Source organism: Ambystoma mexicanum, chromosome 13, assembly GCF_040938575.1.
Source record: "Ambystoma mexicanum isolate Mex_15411 chromosome 13, UKY_AmexF1_1, whole genome shotgun sequence".
NCBI classification, from domain to species: domain Eukaryota; kingdom Metazoa; phylum Chordata; class Amphibia; order Caudata; family Ambystomatidae; genus Ambystoma; species Ambystoma mexicanum.
Genome location: NC_090938.1, coordinates 656,128,772 through 656,149,582, shown reverse-complemented (window position 1 = coordinate 656,149,582; position 20,811 = coordinate 656,128,772). Strand labels below are relative to the sequence as shown.

General features: G+C 44.9%; 1 protein-coding gene across 1 annotated transcript in view; it reads right to left on the bottom strand.

Moving 5' to 3' along the window:
- Positions 1-20,811, bottom strand: part of OSBPL7 (oxysterol binding protein like 7) — a 274,513-nt gene that overhangs the window by 58,605 nt on the left and 195,097 nt on the right. The window contains exons 11-14 of the mRNA XM_069634654.1: positions 19,686-19,815; positions 16,663-16,799; positions 15,799-15,903; positions 15,206-15,343 (exon numbers count right to left, since the gene is read on the bottom strand). Coding sequence (XP_069490755.1) covers positions 15,206-15,343; positions 15,799-15,903; positions 16,663-16,799; positions 19,686-19,815 — 510 coding nt within the window. The remainder of the gene's footprint in view (positions 1-15,205; positions 15,344-15,798; positions 15,904-16,662; positions 16,800-19,685; positions 19,816-20,811) is intronic.

Sequence of the window (20,811 nt, the reverse complement as noted above, 5' to 3'; positions counted from 1 at the left end):
AGGTTATTGTGTCTTGGCATAATGTTGCACGCCGCAATGTGAAATTCAAAGTAGCCTTGTGTCACTGAATCGAACATCCACTGATCAGTGGCAAATTCCTGTCATGCGTGGGCAAAATATTCTATTCTTCCCCGCTACTGGGGTATGTGACAAATCAAGGGTATTCGTCCCTTCTCCCCAAGGGGGAGCTTTCCTTTTTGAGGCTAAGGAGGCGAGCCCGCTCTGCAAGACCCTCCCTAGGGGTCTGGGCAAGTGGGACCTCACTGGGAGAGACTCCCCCTTAATGATGACTTCCGTTCCTGTGAGGAACTCCCTAGACCATCCACCATAATGGAATATATGGGATTATCAGATGAAAAGAACATTGTACGTTTCTGCGACTTCCCTGAAGACAAAACTCAAATATTCCATTATGCACAAAAAGGAAGATCTGTCTCTTTAAGGAGAGACTTACATTTACCTGAGACAAGCAGGCTGCTGGAAGATTATGCCGAACCGAGGTGAAGAACTACCAAAAAGAGTAGCACGTAAGCAGGGGAAGCCCCCTGATGAGGTGACTTCGGAACGAGGCGGAGCCAAGGAGAGCTGAAGAGTCCTGGGCAGCAGAGGGAAACACTGAAAGCCCGGCATTTCTGAGAAGGAAGCACAGGAGAAAGGGGAAAGCCTTATTCTCGTGGGGGTGTGACCACAAGGACATCGTGGGGAGGAGTGCGCCCGTCAAACAGCGCCAAAACCACCTAGCAAGAGAGCCCACGACAGAGCGTGTGACCCGTAGTCAAACATTATCGCATTGAGAAAGAGCACGGAGTGAGATACCGACGCCAAGGAGGAACCCGAGAAATGGAGTAGAGGGAGAGAACCTGAGAGATTACCAAGCCCGAAAGCGTTCCCCTGCAAATACAGAGGTAACTGGGAGAACAGGAGTACCGGGAGGCCACCAGGGCATTGCTAGCCAAGAGGAGAAACTCGTCCCAGTGAAATTGACAAGATACTAAATATAAAGCCAGTAAAGCTGAACTGTGTGAATGTAATCACGAGAATGGGGACAAAGAGAAACTAGGGAAAGTGAAATTGATGAGTCCCTAAATGTAAAGTCAGTAAAGTTGAACTGTGTTAAGGTGATCCCGAGAGTAACAAACCTGAAAGAGAAGGTGTTAAGAACTGTAGACAAACACCTTGGGAGGAAGGGTGGAAATATAAATGGGAACTGAAGTCAAGTGAAGCAGAGCAAAGAAGAATTAATCAAACAGAGCTTTGCCAGGAAAGGGGAAAGCTCACGATGCTACAAAGGATAGCCAAATTAAAAAGGCCAGAGCTGCACAAGGCAGAAAGGCCTAGATGCCTGGAAGAAAGTCTCAGAAAGAAAAATACAAAGCCTTGTGGAATAACTATCCCAAGAAGGGAGAGCAAACCCAAGTACAATATAAAAGAGTTACAGGACCTTGTCCAGAAGGCGGCAAAAGACTATCTAAAGATATCGTGCTAAAGAGAACTAAGGAATACATAGAGACATTACCGTAAGCGGATACCAGATAAAGAGACATTATCCTAGTGTAATTTAAGTTAGTCAAAGAGTGGTAGGGTCAATTAGAAATCGTTTGGACGGAGGACATATTCATTTTGGACTTCCTAACGACTCGCGAGCACCTCAAGTTATTTCTATAAGCAGGGAAACCCCTCCAGCAATAGGGAAAGATAGGCCTTATTCTTATTATTTTAATAAACTACACTCAAAATGTCCTTCATGTGTCCGCCTCCTTCTTTCCCGACCCGCCACAGGTTCAATGGGAGGGCAAAACATAGATTAAGTCATTGTTTTGGGGCAGGGCCAGCTATGGCGGGACCCCTTTGGGCACGGCTTCTACCTCTTGAGTATGTCTGTAATAGGTTTGATAGAACTGTCCTTGGTGCGGGGTTTGTTGTACTAACTTCAGGTCGTGGGTGGATTGAACACCCTGGTAAAGTGTGGAATACTCTGTTGACTCCCGAACCAGATACCCTCTTCTTGAACATCATAGGTCTCTGCACGGAATGTCCTTCCAGAAACTGGTCGCAAGGCCTTAAGGGTGCCATGTTCTTGCTTGGCCTTTTCTAATGTGTTGTCTACTGTCTTTCCAAACAGCTTTTTCCATCTATTGAGGTTAAAGGGTGTTGCTTGTGTTTCCGGTTTAAATCGGAGTATCTTTTTAAAACAGCAGCACTAGCCGCCTGTCTGCGTGCTATCTATTTCCGCAGCACCAGGGCTACTTTTTATGACATCACTTAATGCAAACTGGCACTCTTTGATGAGGACTGCAGCCTTAGTTCTTAAGCTTACTGGGAATTCCTTGACTAATTCCTGCTATAGGATTTGCATGCACTTTTATCCTCAAGTAGAACTCAAGACCAACAAAATCTAGGTGCATGTTTTTTTATTTTACACAAATACCCTAACATGTTTCTCTGTCCTTGTAGCTTCGTCAGGGGGATTATTATGTTCAAATTCTAATTCATAAAGCACGGTTTCTTGACAAAATAATTGGTTATCTATAATATATTGAAAGGAAAATCCTTGCCTTTTTTGTTTTATGTATTTAAAACAGTTCATTTATTATGCTTACCTTTTCTGTTTCTATAAAATTCTCTCTTTTGGCTTTGTGACGTCCTTATTTCAGCTGGCCTGTTGCAGTAGAATAATGTCCGCCAGTTTGGCTACCTGTGCTATCTTTCATACTTGGCCTTGCTCTGATAGGCGACGTCATCATGCATTACGTAGCACGTGTATCGGAGGATGTTACGGAAGCGCTAACAACCTTTTGTGTTTAGTACACTGCTACGTTGCTTTAGGATTACGTTTTCTAGCTACTTATTTCTTACGTGTTCTTTTTTATTTACTCTTCCTTATTTATTGGTGCCTTATCTAACTATTAAATGGATATTTTAACGCTAAGTTTTGTTTTTGCTGCCATTTTTACAGCTATTCCACATGCGTCATTGATTTTCAATATATGTTAAATCAACTAAATATGTTGTATTCATCCAATATAATTGATATATATGGGCTCATAAGTAAGTGTTAAAATACCAGAAACAATAAGTGAAAAGAAAAAACTGTGTAAATTGTGTATGGTACATTCATTAATAGTGTGTTTACCAGCCTCTTTTGAACAGTTTCAGTGCAGGAGCTAGCTAAATGTTTGTCTGTTTTTAAATTATTGTTGTTCCTGATTTGAAACAAAAGAGAGGGCAAGAGACAGCCTATGTTAAAGCAAGAGAAGGCCTTAGGTTGGGAGTCTCGTTCTAGTTTCAATTAATCTATAGTTGGTGTATGTAGCACTGTGAAGCCAGTGAATTAGAAGAATTAATCAGTCATACCTTTAACCTCTATGTGTGGTCCAGTCTGTTGATCTACGTATGAGGGTGCTTATTGTGTGTGTCAGGTTTACCTTACTGCCACCTCTCTATCCTCTTGAAAGGACAGACCAGACTGCTCTGCTCAGATACCACATGGAGAGTCTGGAATCCCTGCTTAGCACAGACAGGCTGGTCTTCCTCCTACCTACCAAATGACCTTTGGAAAATCTCCCTAAATGCAGCACATCAAAGTCAGGTCTCTTATGATTAGGACTCATTCAGACTCATTCGGGAAATAGTCGGTACATCCAAGTGGAAAGAAGCAAAGACGTACAAGTATGGTTCAGGACTTCCCACTTTACAGAATCAAAACAGTGCCTCTAAAAACAGCGGCTGGATACAGATTCTTCAGTCAGTGCCACCTTGACTATGAAGTCTTTGGCATGAAAGGAATCTATTCCAATTCCTCGGTCATGGTTATCTCTTAAACCTCACGTTTTTACTACCAGCATTATTGATTGGTCTGAATGCGCCAAATTACTTAGGCCATCGAGGGCTGCAGAGAGGATTCTGCTGAACGGCTCCTCTGAATCCTGGACAGAGGAGGTGACACAGGAAGAGCCTATTTTGAATGCACAAGTTATAGTTGAGGTTTTTACCCGGAAGAAGAGTTTGAGATCTGTAAGCAACTGGCATCTACGGACAGTCGTTTTATTACCTTCAGATTTGCAGACGCTGAGGCTGTTGGCTCCCTCTACCCCTCAAGGCCCATTTCTTATTTATTAGGTTTCACAGAGCGCTAGTGTTCACTCATAGGCATCTTGGCGCAATTGTGAAGTTGACAGAGCAGCAGATGAAACTAGTATCCAAATGAAAAGCCATGTTTTTAGCTTTTTCCCAAAGGTTTGCACATTTCTCTCTAGGTGAAGTTGCAGAGCAAGTAGTCCAAACTTGAGTTGCCTGGGCAGAGAAAGATGTGCCGCCAACTTAGATTCAACAGTCAATGAGCAGGTGTGCTGGAATCTGGGCATTCTTGTTGGAATACAACGTGACAATTGTGTCTTTTTCCCATAGATTGCTTTGCATGTACGCTAACATTGGACACAAACAATTTCGTCTACCGCCTACCCACCCTCTACTGCTTGTTCAAAGGCCTCCCTGTAGGAATCTGCACAGAGTAAAAATAACTTCACTAAGAAGACTACTGAAAATAAAGGAGGTACAAATACCACTTACTGAAAACAAATAAGCAAAGATGAGGAAATCAAAAAAGAAACTGTTTCTGGCCAGGGGCACCACTGGAGGATTGGCCATGCTAGTGTTCGCCGAATGGGTGGGTGGATCCCCCACCTCACCATTGTGAAAGTAGATTTTTCAGGACAGAAACGCACACGTGAAAAAGAAGGCTCTCTGTGGTGAGCGAGGGAGCACAAGTTACTACTAATAAAAAAGAAACCAAGATAAAACCATTCTTGAGACAAAACACATTTTCCTTACTTTGTAAAAATAAAATGTAAGGAATTTCTACTTATCCTATGAATTTCCGATGTATAATTAGTTATTATTCCCTCTTCATTTTCACTTTGGGTCATTATAATCAGGACATTATTAGAGGGAATCTCGGCTCGATGCCTTAGCCTATTGACATAGTTTCCCTTTGTATACCTGCCATGTCTTTGGTAGAAATCTCTGAAGAGATGCAAATTCATTATGGTCACTTGCTAAGTACAAGTTAGATACCCCCTTCTTGCCGAGCCATAAAAAAACATTTTACACCACCAGAGCAAAAAGTAAACTGAATATTTCTGTAACCTTAATTGAAACCAACATTAATTTTAAAAAAGTTTTCTTTTTATGACCACGTCTTTTTTTAAAAATGACTGTCAAAGATCTCTTCAATATCACTTTCTATGTTGTTGTCTTAGTTTTCTTCAGCGATGATGCTTCTGATCTTTATTTATTTATTTAGTGGTCACTTGTTAGGCGCTTATACAATTAGCAAATCTGTTTCAAAGTGCCCACAGGGCAACAGGGTGGGGACAGGGGAAGGTAGACAATACATTACAAAAGAATAAATAGTTCAAATTAATAGTACAAACAAATGATGAGAATTAAAGGGAGGGGAGACTAACCTACTATGCCTGGTGAGTGTTCATAACATTATGAGGCCAGAAGAATATCAACGTGAGGTGGTAACCGAGTTGCCGGGGCATTACAGTTTTCTGACAGATGTCATTTCGGGGCCTCAATAAAAGACACAGCCATCATCAGTTTTTCAAATATTGGCAAAATTGCAGTTCAAACAACTAGATGACAATATAAAGCAGAGCCTATGAATGAATACAGTATCCAAAGTTCATTTATGCTTCAAAGGCCGGAGCAAGACTGCACTCTGCTGAGCTTGCTAAGATTGTATTAATTAATTTGAGGTAAAACTATACCTGCATGCAGTTGCTGATTCAACTATGTGACAACTGCAGAAATCCAAAAGCTCAGAAATAATTGTAAAAAGTGAGGCTACAGCATTTGGCAGTTGAGACTAAAGTCACACTAGAAAAGTTTGGATTTGCATTTGTGTCCTGCCAGGCAGCCCCTTCTTTCATTAATTAGTGTGGTTGAGTGAACATGAGTCATGGGAATGTATTTTACACACAGGAGGCAACTGGAAGGCCACTGCTGGGCAAGAGCACGATGACATTTAGGCCACTGCTGAAAGACGTTAACACCTAATGAAGGGCTCATGTGTTCTACTGTGGTAAAATCAAAATAGAGCTGCTGACACTGTGGGGTTCAAATGCAGCCCCAGACAACCAGGTTTATAGTTTCATCCAACCCCTTTAGTGGATCTAGAACACGCCATAATATGAATATTGGTGAATAACAGCAACCTCAAAGTATCACTTTGGGCGCACACACCTGTATTGGAATGGCAGTTGATGCCCAACACTATTCTGTTGAGCTAATGGGGCCGATTACTCACTACTGTTTCGACGTCAATAACTGTATTCCTCCAGAAAAGATCGTATTCCTCCAGAAAAGATCTTTACCCGTCATGGGGGGGATTTCTTGGTGTACTCTTCATGCCCGTATCGGGTGGAAGAGGTAACCTGTGACATCAGGAAGAACAGATGGTATTTAGAGTTAACAAAAACTACCTTTAATCCATGGAACCTCATGCCCGGGTGAGCACCATAAAGAGAGATCTCTCCACCCAACTGGAGGACATCGCTGACAGATACTGCTGAAATTGCCAAGCCCGAGGTCTTTGCAGGTTTCAGGCAGATGGTCGAGGAACAGATCAATCTCGCAGATGACTGTGAGACTGAGGAGCAAAGACAGAAACTGAAACAGGTACTCCTGAACATCCAGGATCTCTTTTCAGTAGATTCCTAGGATTCGTCCAAAATGACCAAACCCGATTTACCTACCCCACCAAAAGATGTAATATACATACCACAAAAAGTTCGAACTACCAAAAGTTTGACCTTTTTGTGGTATGTATATTAGGTCTTTTGGTGGGGTAAGTAAGAAAAAGAAACACAAAGGCTGCGGGGGTGTCCCCGCAACCCTCCGCTCACTATACTACACAGCGTTTTTTTTTGTTCTCTTTTTATTAGCAGGGTCACCTGCAGGGGTGTCCCCCGCATCACCCTGCTCACTATACTATACAGTATAGTGAGCGGGTGGTTGCGGGGGGACACCCCCGCTGCTGACCCGCTTAAGAGAAAGAAAAACGCTGCGGGGGCTGTGGTGGTGGCCCACGCAACACTATGCTTACTATACTGTACAGTATAGTTAGCGGGGGTTGCGGGGGACACCCCTGCAGCTGACCCGAGGGGAAAAAAAAGGCCCCTGCAGGGCTGGTCCCAATCACAGAAGTGAAAGGGAACTGGCATCGCATTGACCAGCAAGACTGAAGGAAAGGTAAGTAGGGGGTAGGATTGGGGGTGTGGGCTGGGGTTGGAGGGGGGTTAGGATTTCTTTAGATTTGGGGTTGTTTTACATTGAATGACCGAATGGGAAATGTACGAACAATTTTGCATTACGTACATTTCTCATTCGGTCATTTCCGTTGTGGTTATTTCTGCCGTGGTAAAACAACCCCAATTCGTGCCTTATGAATGTGGAGGTACATCTATTCATTCAACCACCATACCCATGGACCCAGAGATGGCTCCAGTATTTGAAAAACAAAAGCAGTTACCCCTCGCGTCCACGGAGTTACTCACAGAGAATATTAAGAATTTGGAAACCCATGGTATAATTTGTCTGATCCACATTACCTTTAACAACCCGGTACTGGGGAATATTACAACCAAAAGGGCAATGGAGACTATGCGAAGACCTGAGGCAGTTGAACAAACTGGTCCACATGTCAAGATGGCCACTTCCCTACATCGATCAAGGACTCGCACAGATCCAAGGGTCAAAAGTGTACACAGACATTGATTTGACCAACAGTTACTGGACGGTACCCGCGAGTATGGAAGGTCAATACAAGCTTGCCTTTACCTTTGAGGGGCACAAATACACATGGACCTGAACACCCTTTTGATGTATAAATTCCAGAAAGGAGTTCAATATCTTCCTGCATAAGGCATGCCCTATTTGGGTGAAAGGGGAAACCTGACCTATGTAGATGATGCTGTGTTCAAAATCTCAACTGTGGAAAAGCATATTGCAGGGATTCGCTATGTTCTGGCCTTTCGGAAGGCATGGTGGTGCAAGACCAGAGTAAACTTATTAGGGTACGAAATCACCCGAGGGTCTCAACCCCCAAGCAAGAAAGTGGAAGCCTTATTGAAATGAAAAGACCCTACTACTCTGCGAGAATGGAGAAGCCGTATTGGACTCACCAATTATAGTAAAAAGTTAATTGACGATTACGCAGAGGTCCCTCGACCTATGGTCCATTTATTAAAGGCCGAAGTCAAGTAGGAGTGAGGTCCAAAGCAATCCGAGGCAGTTAAAAGAAGCCTTTTCCAAGCTTCTTGTTTGGCTTACCCCATCAAGAATAAGGAGCTCTTCTTGGAGAGAGGGTTTTCAGATGCCTGCCTGGCTGCTGTATTGTACCAAAAAGCACAACAAGGTCAACAAAGTTATCTCTTACACAAGCAAAATGTTGTCCTCTGTGGAGGGAAAATTCAACAACTGTGAAAAGGCACTCCTGGCAACAGTATGGGCATTGAAAAACTAGCGCCCACTTACCCAGGCAGTACTTCCAAAGTAATAGGATATGGGCAGGGAATGCAAGTCATTCCAGAATTACTTCTGTTCATGCTACGCTTTCCTGTTGAGGTCCGATATGGCCAAAACAAGAAGAGTCCTCTAGCACAAGGGTTGGTTGACTTCATGATTATGCTCAAGAAAACTGTCTCAAGGACGAAAGTCGAATAATCAAAGACAATATGGAGGCATACCTAACACACCCACACAAGGTCTATGAAGAAGGCACTTGCCATGGGATAACCACAGTGTGTGTGGATGGGTGTTCATACCATGTTAGCAATAACGGGGACAAATAACTAGTGGCTGGCATTGGGAATGCCTGGGTGAATGATACCCCAGAGCCCTCTGCTGGTTACAAAGTAGGGCCCTGAAGAAGTCAGGTGAAGTTGATGGCCGTTCATCAAGTCATCCACACTGCCATACATCACTAACTCAAAGAACTGGTGATAATCACAGACTCTGACTATGCCGGGAATGGGTTTGTCAACACCTGATTAACTGAAAGAATCAAGGCATGCTTTGTGTCAACAATAAACCCTTAAAGCATGGTAAACTAATGCAGTCGGCTGATGATCTGGTGACCTCTAATCGGATAACAATATATGGGAAAAAGATAAGAGGTCATTCCAAAATAGAGGAGCTGGATAAGTCTGGGAACTACCTGGCTGACCAGCAGGTGAAAATCGGAGCCCCAGAGGGGGATTTCATAGATACAGAATCCCTGCTGGTTGAAATCCAAGTCACAGCTATGTCCAGGTCTCAAACTCATGCCAACAGTGACCTCTCAACAGCCAAGTGGAGTAATGATGCCCCACATTGAAGACCCTGTGAGTTTTCCTCTGACAGAATCGCATTATACCTTTAAAGAGGACCTCTGGGTGTTGATGAAATTTTCCAGAATGTTTAGATTCCAAGACGGTTTCTTGGTATGGAGATCCCCACCTGTAAGTGACAGGTGGGTGGTACCTACCACATTCCGGAGTCCGATGTTGAATCACAGCCATGACACGGCCACTGCCAGACATAGGGGTTTTCACACATCATTGGAAATCTTCCATGAGGTTGCATAATGGCCACACATAGGCCAGGCCTCAACATTTATCTAAATGGGTGTCTCGTGTGTGCACAATTTCAGCCACATTCCCCCACACATACAGCTCTCCTACAGAAAGGGTAATTTTACTGCCTTGGTCAGATTTTCAAGTCGATTTCATTGTGCCAGTGATTTGTTGCTCTAGAGGAAACAAGTACATGTTGACTGCAACATGCTGCTTTACAAAGTGGGTACAATGGCCCCAAATTGTAAGCCGGAAACAGCTGCTGCGCTAATGTTCTATCGTTTTATCGTTAATGTTCTATCGTTAATGTTGTATCATTTTGACCTCCCGCAAACGATTGAGTAGGTCGGAGGAAGTAATTTTACCATTGAAGTGATGACTAAGATGCGGCAATTTGAGGAGTGAAAAGAAAACTCCACATCTCTTACTGCTGACATCAAGTGGAGGGGTAGAGAGATACAATAAGACAATTGGAAGCATGCTGAAAAAGTTTGTGGTAGACTCTGGACCTATTCGGGACATTCGATAACCGCTTATCCTGATGGCTATTAGGTCTACACCATCTTCTGCTACGAAAATGTCTCCATTCGAGCTTACGACCGGACGTAAAATGGTGTTACCTCAGCATCTGCTCTATAGAACAAAGGAGCAGACACTGATCAACGTGTCCACTACTCACGAGTACACTGAGAACCTAAGGAAGCATCTCCAGCACGCTTTTGCTTATCTTGTCTCTGGGGGATAGCTCAGGAGCAACATGCTCACCTTGGAAGCAAGACGACATGGAGCACCACAGGTTTGATCCCTGGGTTCACGCTTAGAAACCTCTGGGTCTTAAGCGCGTTATAAATAACCTATCATATCATACATCATATGCAGAGCGCAACTTAGAGAAGTCGGTTGAAGGAATGAAATCATACTACAACCTAAACACCACCAAGAAGTAGTATGAGGTAGGTGACAAGGTTTACCTGTACAATTTCCAGAGAAACCAGACCAAGGAATGGAAATTTCTTATGTTTTGGTGTGGTAGTTTTGAAATTGTTGACAAAATATCACCTGTTGCCTGTAAGATCTGCATCCCAAAGGGGAATAGACGGAAGAGAAATGGGTCCATATCAATCAGTTAAAAAAGTGGTCTTCCCAGACAAGCTCTAAAGAGTGATTGAGGAGCCCACTAAAATTCGAGCCAAGGAACCATCTGAGGAGTGAAGGTAAGATCAAAGCTATGGGAACTAAAATATATAAAAAGGTAATGAAATTTAAATGATAATTTATGATTCAGGATTGTCAATGAATATGGACTGTAATTGAAAAAGTAATGTCTTGTTCTAAAATGTAAGGGAATAAACATTTGAACAAAAATGCTTTACTTCCCTTTTTAGATTTATTAACATCCTTCCTTCCAGCCTGGCGACCGGAAGAAGTGGAGTCCTGGGAGGGCTCCAGGGACCCTGGAAAGGAACCAGGGGGAAAAAAAGGAGAAGAGTCTCTTCCGTACCCTTGGAATGCAAAAATCAGGAGATGGAGACTAGACCGCCCACTCCTGGAGGAAGAAAAAAGTGGACACACTCTGTTGAAGAAAGTTAATTGTGAGAAGAACCCCACTCTTCCTAGCTCTTTCCCAGGAGTGACATCATAAAAAAGAGCAGAGGGTGGATCTGTGGGGTTCAAATACAGCCCTAGACAAAAAGGAAACTGCATTGGGCTACAAAGGGTATAACATGCAGAGCATTGAAAACACCAGAGATGACTGCCAAACTGAAAGAGCAGCAGTTCATTCCCAACGGACACACATCGGAATGCGGTTTACATGAAAAATAAAGAGTACAAAATGGATAGTGCATGCGATTGTCAAAGCTCACAAAAACAGAGGCCTACCTTTCAAAACAAGTGACTGAGGCCCAAAGTGCACTTTTCACAAAAGGAAGATTCCATAGAGAAATGTGGGCTTTCTGCAGTCTAGAAGGAAAGGAACTGTTTAACTTAGTGAACGTCCCTGGCCTGTACTATTCAAATGTATATTATAATATGAAGTGGTCATTGATGCCATGATGTGAGATATTGAAAGGCCTCGAGTATAAAAGGAATAGTAACATTTGAAAACTGTTTTCTGTGCATGGAACAGAAGTTTTCCCCAAATAGACCTTTTATCATGCGATTCCCTAAACAGATCCAAGGGGCACACTCTGCTCATCCATCTCCCTAAAGATCTCTTTAAAGCTTTGGCAGAGCCAACTTGTGCTGGACTAAGGCTTTTATGAGGTTAACAGCTGACCCCTGTGACAATAGAAGATTCACTTAATGAGTTGAACTGAATAATTCCCCAGAATTCAAGAAATGTTGTAGTCCATCCCTGGGCTGGCTGGGAGATGGCCTACAATAAATAATGTCACATGATGCTAGAGACCAATCTGGCCAGGGAGATAAGATCCTTTCTGCAGACCTTTTGACTTCACATGAATGCCAATGGCCTTTATTGCAGCTAGAGTTAACAAAGGATGTGAAAGCCAGACCACCAATTAAGCAAGTGCATGTAATGAATATTGAAGTTAAAATATGCTGTAATTATTTTGCCATATATTTTCATTAATAATCACATTTTGTTGATTTTCTCAAGATCTATAAGTCACAGAAGGATGACCTAGATATCATTGGAAAGGTTACGGAAATACTGTTCTATTGACACACCTAAAAATCTGACCGTGGGAATTAATGTTATAATCTGTGATGGCGGCTTCTCAGAAAATGCCACAAAGCTGACATTTTGGAATATAGTAGCATATGGAAGTAAATAACAATGTAAAGTTTTGTGAAATGGACCTTTATCATTTGCGAATAAATCAAGAAAAACCCATGTTCGAACCTGCAACCTTGTGCAATCAAGGGACTCATTTCAATAGGACCCGCATGGGCAGACTGAGGTTCGGCCTTGTGTAAGGGGATGGAAAATAGTTGTCCAATCCAGAGCAAGAGCCAACAACTTGGCATATGATCATTTAGACATTCTTGTGGGAGTGGTGAAAAATTCATAAGGGGACACACAATGGAAATCGGGAATCTGCCCGGAAATTAATGAGAGGGACTGACTGAAATCATCTGGGTGGAACTGCTGACTAGATTATTAGAGGGACAGAGGCTGAAGCCTATGACCAAAGAGAGGCAAAATAGACGGATTGAAACTGGAGAATATCCATAACTGAGGTGGAGATTCACCAAGGTACCTGTACTGTACCTGAAGGATGACCTGAGGCTTATTGTCTTGTCCCTGAGCATAAAACCCAGAGAAATCCTAAGTAAGTAACATGTACAACCCAACCAGGTTTTGTGCAGATCTGTTTGATGTATTTTTTCAATTTATGGATTGGGCGGGGCAGACAAAGTAGACCCCAAGCATTTTCTTACCAAATAATAATGTAATTAATTCTCATATAGTCAAATTATACCAGACAATTTTATTGAAATTCAAAATCAATAACAGTGGTCCAATGTGAATACAAATATAGTCTGTAAAGTAAGTGGGTACAGCTATTTCTTTTTGCCAACCTCAAAATTCCCTAAAGGGAGGGGTGTACAAAAAAAGAAATTCCCTACTGCTTCTAACTCCACTTTACCCTGATTAAAGCAGGGAGGTTCCAAATGATCAACTGAATATCTGTGTTTGTATGTGCTGGGACAGAACAGTGTCTTTCCAGAGTTAAACAGAGTAAAGTCCCTGATTTGTAAAGCACACTTTCTACAGAAAGCGAGACAGTGGCCCCTGAGAGAAGGGAGATGTTGCATGGCAGACGGGTACCGAGAAAGGTTAAAAAAATATATATTTAAAAATGAAAAAGGTGTTTGTTCTGAAAGTTTGTTGCGCTATAAGACTGTCAGCATTGCTAATGGAACAACGCCAGTTAAAATTCGTTTCACATGTGATTCAGTTAAACAATACTGTAATGCCTTGCTAAGCGTGCATGGAGATGAGACAGATCGCTGCATGTTGTTTTTGCAGAGTAAAGTGTTGCATTTTATTTAAATTAAACTTTCTAGAAAGTATAGTGCCAAGCTCATGATCCGGTCAGGTTTCAAGGTGCTAAATGTGAAAGTGAATTTTATGCAATGCAAAGTGGGCAGTTAACTTGTTCGGTCATGTCTACGGTGCTGTCCAATTTAGTATATTAAAGAATATTTTATGCTTGACCCTGGTATCTCGCATTATCGCATGGACCCGTATATTCTATGTAACCTGGGTGTACAAGGGCCCAAAGAAGGAATATTGTACATGAGTTTGATTAGTCTGTGATCTGTGTTTCTAAGCAATGGGTGTTTTTTGTAGTTGACTAAAAAGTGAATTGATGGGAAAGAAAAGCATTTGTGCCACGGAGAATGTGGCTTGTTGTGGGATGTAGTGTACATATTAACTTTTCGATAATAAATGACACAAATACATTTTTTCCATCCACCAGCCTGGTTTTGGCTTACCATTTCTACATGGTGAGGGATTTACGTGGTTCTAAATGAATCCCAGACAGGGCTAGATTGAACAAAAAGGTCTATTTGTCTGGTGCTTTTGATTCGGGGTGGGGGAGAGCACTCCTCGTATTACAAATGGTCCCATGAATATATCTCACAACACTCATTTCGACACCATGACTATAGTTGGAATTACCCCACTTTTGAAATGTCCTTGTATGAAGCAATCCTTCCTGTGTATAGCTGTGGTGATTGAATGTCCGCCTGCGTGCTGCGCGATTAACCTCGGACTTTCAATAAACGTTCAATTTGAACTCGTCAACTTTTGTAGAACGACAGGAGCTAATCAACTCTTCTCCGCTAAGAACAGGTGAAGGTTCATCAAGTGCCAGGATCACAAACAGCAATAACCCACTACCTGTGGCCCTCTAGTAGCAGCTGCCATCCACTGAAGGCTCTGGAACAGCCTGTTCCACCCACAGGCTGCACCACTCAAGAAACCTTACTGCTCCTGAAGCTGAAGGCGTCTGTGGATTATCTTGGAAAAGAAGTATTGTCTTGTGCACCACACTTGAAGAGCCATCCCATGAGCCACTTCAAACACAGTTTGCCTGCAAATCTCTCTTTTTGCAGCGGCCTTCCCTGCGGAGTGCTCACCCTTTCAGGTTTGGGACTGAGAGTCTGTAGGTGGCGCTTTGTAAAGCTTCTCTTGCTCAGGATGTTGCTGAAAGCATGAGACACAACCACTTTGGAGGTGGCTATTGTGGAGAAAAAGCTGTATTGCCTGCACACTGTTTAACCAATGAAGATTATATTCAGCACAGCACCTAGAAGCCCAATGTCTATATTACACACCTCCCAGTGCCTTAGGAGCTGCAAAGCATTCCATTTGATTTGATAACTGTGTGTGCTGAGGACACCCTTATGGCATTGAATAATGTGTTTTTCTCACAAAAAGTGCTAATTCTAGTATGGCACCTTTGCTATCACATCACAGAGGGGTTCCATACACTTAAGTTGGTGTCTATGCAATTGTGATTAAGTAGATTTAGGTTTCTCCACTTCACCCAATATAATCCTCGCACATTGTACCCCCCTTCCACACCGCCACACAGCCTTCTTCTCACCTCATTCTCGGAAGAGCTTGCAGATAGGAACACCTCACAGGCATCAAAGAACTCTGTGTGCGAGTCTGACAAGGATACAGAGCTCTGATTGGACAGCTGCGGCTCCAGACCCTGCTGGCCCGGGCTCAGGGTGTCAGGCTGCAGGGAGACGGAAAGATGCCAGTTACCGATAGGATCAGTCTGCTGCGCAAAGCTGCCCTGATCCCCTTTCACCCAGGCGTGCACCAGAGCAGGCAGGCGCTAGCAAGCATGCCTCACCCATCCCCATGCGGCCATAGTAAGGAGAAAAAACACAAACAGTGGAAAGTGGAGAAAGCCTGCACTGCACTGCACTGCACTAGACTACCCGCCCCCACAGTTGACTGAAGAGTGAGGTAATCGAGAGACTGCCAATTTCACCAAACCCTAAATTTGCTGGCCTCAAATGCCTCTGGCACCACCTACAACTGCAGAGGAAGCTGGTGGGGGAGCTGGTTAGATCTCCCCTATACACACCAAGCCTCCTGGCTACCATGCCTTGTGCATGCAGCTCTCAAGCCCCACCTCATCAGACTTCCCCTTTAGCTGGACCCGCCTCCAGATGATCTCCTCACCTCGTGGTTTAAGGAGGTGAACGATTCCACTGTGGTATCGGACGACATGGAGAGGGTGTGCAACCTCTGATGCCGCTCCTGAGGGTCCGAGGCCTGCAGCACCACCTGAGGATTGGAGGAAGAACAGAAGATGTGTTACGCTGAAGAGTACCTGGACTGCTGCGCAGATCAGTCCTTGCTTGCACCCTTTGACAGCCGCAGATGGAAGAACACAAAAAATAAAAAACATTAGGGCTTGGCTTGGCCATGAGTTGAGGCCCTGCAGCAACCATCTGATGATGGATGGTACATACACACATGATTTTATGATTGGGTATTTATAACGCGCTTAATACCCAGAGGTTGCGGACCCGGGGATCGAACCTGTGTTGCTCCGCGTCGTCTTGCTTCCAAGGCGAGCGCATTGCCCCTGAGCTATCGTCCCGAGACAATAGAGACTCCTGTATGATATGGAAAGGATGACTTCCCAGCAAAGATCACATATTATGGTTGTCAGTGTGTGCTAGGGGCTAATCGGCAAGTATTCTATGGCACAAACAATATGAGGCGGATTTGATATCAAGCTTTCATCAAGTGAGCCATTTCCATGGACATTTCATGCAGGTTTTTATTTGAAGGAGAAAACAAAATGAACCTTTGCTGAACGTATTGCTATTGGCCTTTGAGTGCAGCCAGTAGCCTCCTCCTTTTAGCCCGTGTCCTCCACTTTCTATTGTCCTTTCATAATACTGCTGCATTGTAACTGCCACTGCCTATCTCTTCTACTTCCTGTCTGCTACTTTCATATCTGCATCTGTATTGTTGCAAACCTCTAGCGTAACAATAATACTCATTTCTCATCTGTACGAAGCTGCGCTTCCTCACCTCTGGCGCAGTGTGGATCCCACTCGCCGTGTGCATGCTGGAGAGGCGCTGAAGGAGGTCCAACTCCTGCCTCATCTCTCGGAGGCAATCCCGCTCGGACATCAGGGCAGACACCACCCCGCTGAGGGAACCATGCACTGAAGGGGGGAAAGAGAGCAACCAGTGGGTGCAAACTAATGTTCTCGCGGCCTCCTGTGCACAGAGCGGAGCGCACAGCCCATCCATCAAAGGCATCTCCTAGCCCCCTTTTTACAATCAAATCCAAGTCGGCGTAGTGTGGTACTGGAAGTACCCCTCTCACAGCACAATGTAAAAACTACAGCACCTCCCACAACCAATTTGATCCACGGCCGAGATTACAGATAACTAACTCCGCAGCTGCAGCGTGGTGCCTAGAGACTCTCTCAATCTGCTCTGCCCCCAAACGGCACACAGACCCCACAACCTCTGCTGACCCCATCACAACTGATCGCAGAGCCTTTGACATCCTTCTGACAACGGGCTCCTCCCTTCTGGAGAGCCTACAGGACCCCCTCTTAAAGCAGGCTCTGCCAAAAGCTTAGCCGACCACCCCTCCCATAGCTCCCTTGTCACAACACCCTCCATGCCCACACCAGGACCTGCAGTATCCTCTCACAACAGACTCTGCCTACTGTGGTGTCTAGAGCAGCATTTTCACAACCACTTCTGGCTCCTGCATATATATGAACCCCCCCCCCCCGCCCCCTCGCCACAGCCTGTTCTCACTTGGGTCACTTTAAAAACTAGTCCCCTGACCACCTCTCTCACTCCAGACTCACACCTCCTTCACTCCCAGCAACGGGACCCACACTACCTAGTCCCTGTTCCCTCCGAGAACCCATCACTCCTCACTTCCGCTCTGGGCCCTGTGACTGATCCAATAAACACTTGACACAGAAGTACTTTTCAGAAGCTGCAATCCTCAGGATCGGTGTGGGATAAACTATCAGGGGGGTCTTTCCACAACAAAGCAGGATATTCTTCTCCGAGAACCGTCTAAGCAGGCAGGGTTATTTTGGGGTAAATTATAAATTATTGGGGTTCCCAAGCTAATTGCAATACTGATTCCCCTCCGGTTCTCTAGCCTACTGGTCAGTCTCTGGGGTATAGTGCCCGGCACAGCCCTTGGCTTCAGTCCACAAATAGGAAGATAAGAAGGGGTTGGGATGAACGCCAATAGTGTCCAAGGCCACATAAAATGGACTCTCTCCATGGGAGTGGTCATACTCCACAGTGTGAGGTGAAGCCAGTTAGGTGATATATGATAGGATAGGTTATTTATAACGGACTTAATACCCAGAGGTTTCTAAGCGCGGACCAGGCCATCAAACCTATGTTGCTCCGTGTTGTTTTGCTTCCAAAGCGAGTGCGTTGCCCGTAAGCTATCCTCCCGAGGTGGTTTGAGTATTGCTTTCATGGGGGCGCTGGTCTCCACCACGACCTCCAAGGCACCACTCAGTCTCGGGGCTCTAGCTCCCAGATGTTTCTTGGCAATCTGGTCTCTGCCCCTCTGAGGTAAAACTCCCACCACGCATATGATTCGCTCCCTCTCTCTCTCTCAACTTGATCTGTTTTCCAAGTATAGCTCTGTGTAAGCTCTGTATTCCCTCTCCCTCAAATTGGCAATGGCAATACCTTGCAGCCCACTTCCACCACCAAGTATTTATTCCGCCCCTTGTTTAGGGCATTTTTATAGTGTGTGTGATAGGATCACCCTCTATGAAGGAGTCACCCTCCTGGGCCAGCATCAATGCCTCATGACATGCTGTTAGTGTTAACATTACAGCAAGTATTAATGCAACCCCCCCCCGCCCCCCCGCTAATGGTCCAGTACGGGTATTCTCACCCTTAAGCCACCATCCTGGCCCTTACACCGGTCCCTATGATGGAATGGGCTCCTCGGGCAGCACTGGTCCCTCACTACTGGCCTCTTAGCTACCCACTCATGACTGCAATCCTGCTTCACTCGTCCCAGATGGAAGGGAAAAAAGCATTGTTTATCCAACCTGGGCTAGAGGCAAACTCCCTGATTTGCTGGGGTCGACAGGTGTTCCCCTGAAGCAATCCGAGTGGGGTGAGCCTTTGTAGTTCAGAACTTAAGGGGCGGGGCTTTCAAAAAGCTGGCGCCCATTTCAATTTCATGCCATGTGTACTTGGTGTTTTTTGCTAAGCAGCCAGTTTCCCTCTCCCCGTGGCTTGCAGCTTTCTGAACAGATAAAGGACTTTAATGGCTGTGGAATTCCCAGTTTTAGGGACCAGCTTGCTTTTCTTAGGAATTTCGAGATGGGGTTCCCAGTGGTGTTTTGGGGTCATGTGTTTTGCATGTGCAAGCCCAGCTGATGAATTGGGGGATATGGGGTGCTCATGCTCTCCCGTGTGCTGGTCTGGCTGAGTGAGGGGGAGCTAATAATTAGTGTATTGGGAGGAGGTCTTTTGTCTCCAACTAGTGTTGGGCTTACCTCTTCCCTTGCATGAGAGGGCCTTCCAATAGGCCCATCATTCACCCTCAGGATGAACACATTCCCATCACCACTGCCCCCACCCCCTCGAATACACCCACATGTCCATTCATTCCACGCGACCCTCAATCCCTCCCTCTTCAGGACCCACACCCATTAACTTCACTTACAACCCCCTACCATTTCTGAGGCAGCACACATCACTTGCCCATTTAGGAGACAGTACCCCACTTTGACACTCAAGACCTCAAAATGACCTTGCTCCTCCTCAGGACTACTATTAAACCTTCTACCTCTGAAAGGCCAACATTTGATCCTGCTCAGGATACACAACCTCCTGCATGAAGCCGCCCTCCCTGTGGAGTAGCTGGACCCATGCAGCCTACATGGGTTACACACTCTATTCTAACCATCAAGGGAAATACCTTGCCTTCCCCTCCACTGCCTCCGTTGGGCTCATTTCCTCTAACCGACTATGCAATGGTACCCGCCCCACCTATCTGCCCCAAGCTATGTCTGCCATAATGTAGGAGGCCCTCTTACCAGTCTGTGCCACGGTCCAGAAGTTCTTCTGAAGGTGAGCATACTCGGGGGGAGCACTGAAGGCCACAGGGGTGTTATTGGACTCCAGGAACCGGGAGAGGTTAGGTACGGAGCCGTGTAATCGACCGACCTAAGGGAAGAGAAACTGAACTAGAGTGAGATGCTGGTAAAATAGGGCCTGCATCGCAACCATGGTACTAACGCCCCATAACCACACTACTCCCCAAGCACCTTCGGAGAGCAGGGGGGCCATACCATTCACTACATTCACCGAGAAAAAGCAAGCCAACCACACAACTAACCACACCCACTCAGAACAAGCACGAGACAACATTATCTCTAACCACATCCCCACAAGAGCATGTAAGTCTAACCACTACCCAGGCATGACAAAAGCAAACGAAAGTCAACCACTCCCCGCCAACCATACAACACAAACATATATGTAACATAACTGTGTGTGTTTGGTAATGCACACAAAAGAGCATTAGGAGAAGTGTAGAAGACAGAACAGCTTTTGGTTCATATGTAAAGGGGACACACATATAGTCTGCATCCCAGGTGGAAGATAATTTGTGGCAGGCTATGTACCAGCTCCTTGCTGGCCAGAGGTGACGCCGGATTTATGGTAAACGCCCAATACCCGTGGGCAGTTTTCATCTCCTGCTAATCAAATCTTTATTTAATTCCCTTTCACACCACCACACTATGTCCACGAGCAAGAGTAAGAAACAATACAACAAATAACACCGACTGGAGTGAGAGAAACTTACCCACACCACTAACTACAATCTATGGCCAAAATGTGTGAACTATACCATGAACCACACCTACAGCAGAACATCCAAGTCATGAAAGCCACCGATGAGTCGACCACCACACACTTACAGGAGTGAGAAAGTCAGCAACAGCTCCAAATACAGCCTCAAAGAGAAAACTAGTCAACCACACAAAAACCCACACACTAAGAATGACAACAAATCAACATCGCAAAGTAAATCCAACCAACATGAGAACCATCCAAACAGGCAAGCCCTAGACTGAGCAAGAACTACCTGCAGCGGAATTCAATCACCCTGTCTATCCTCACTTGCTCATCGTGCCGGCCTACGACTCACTCACCCCG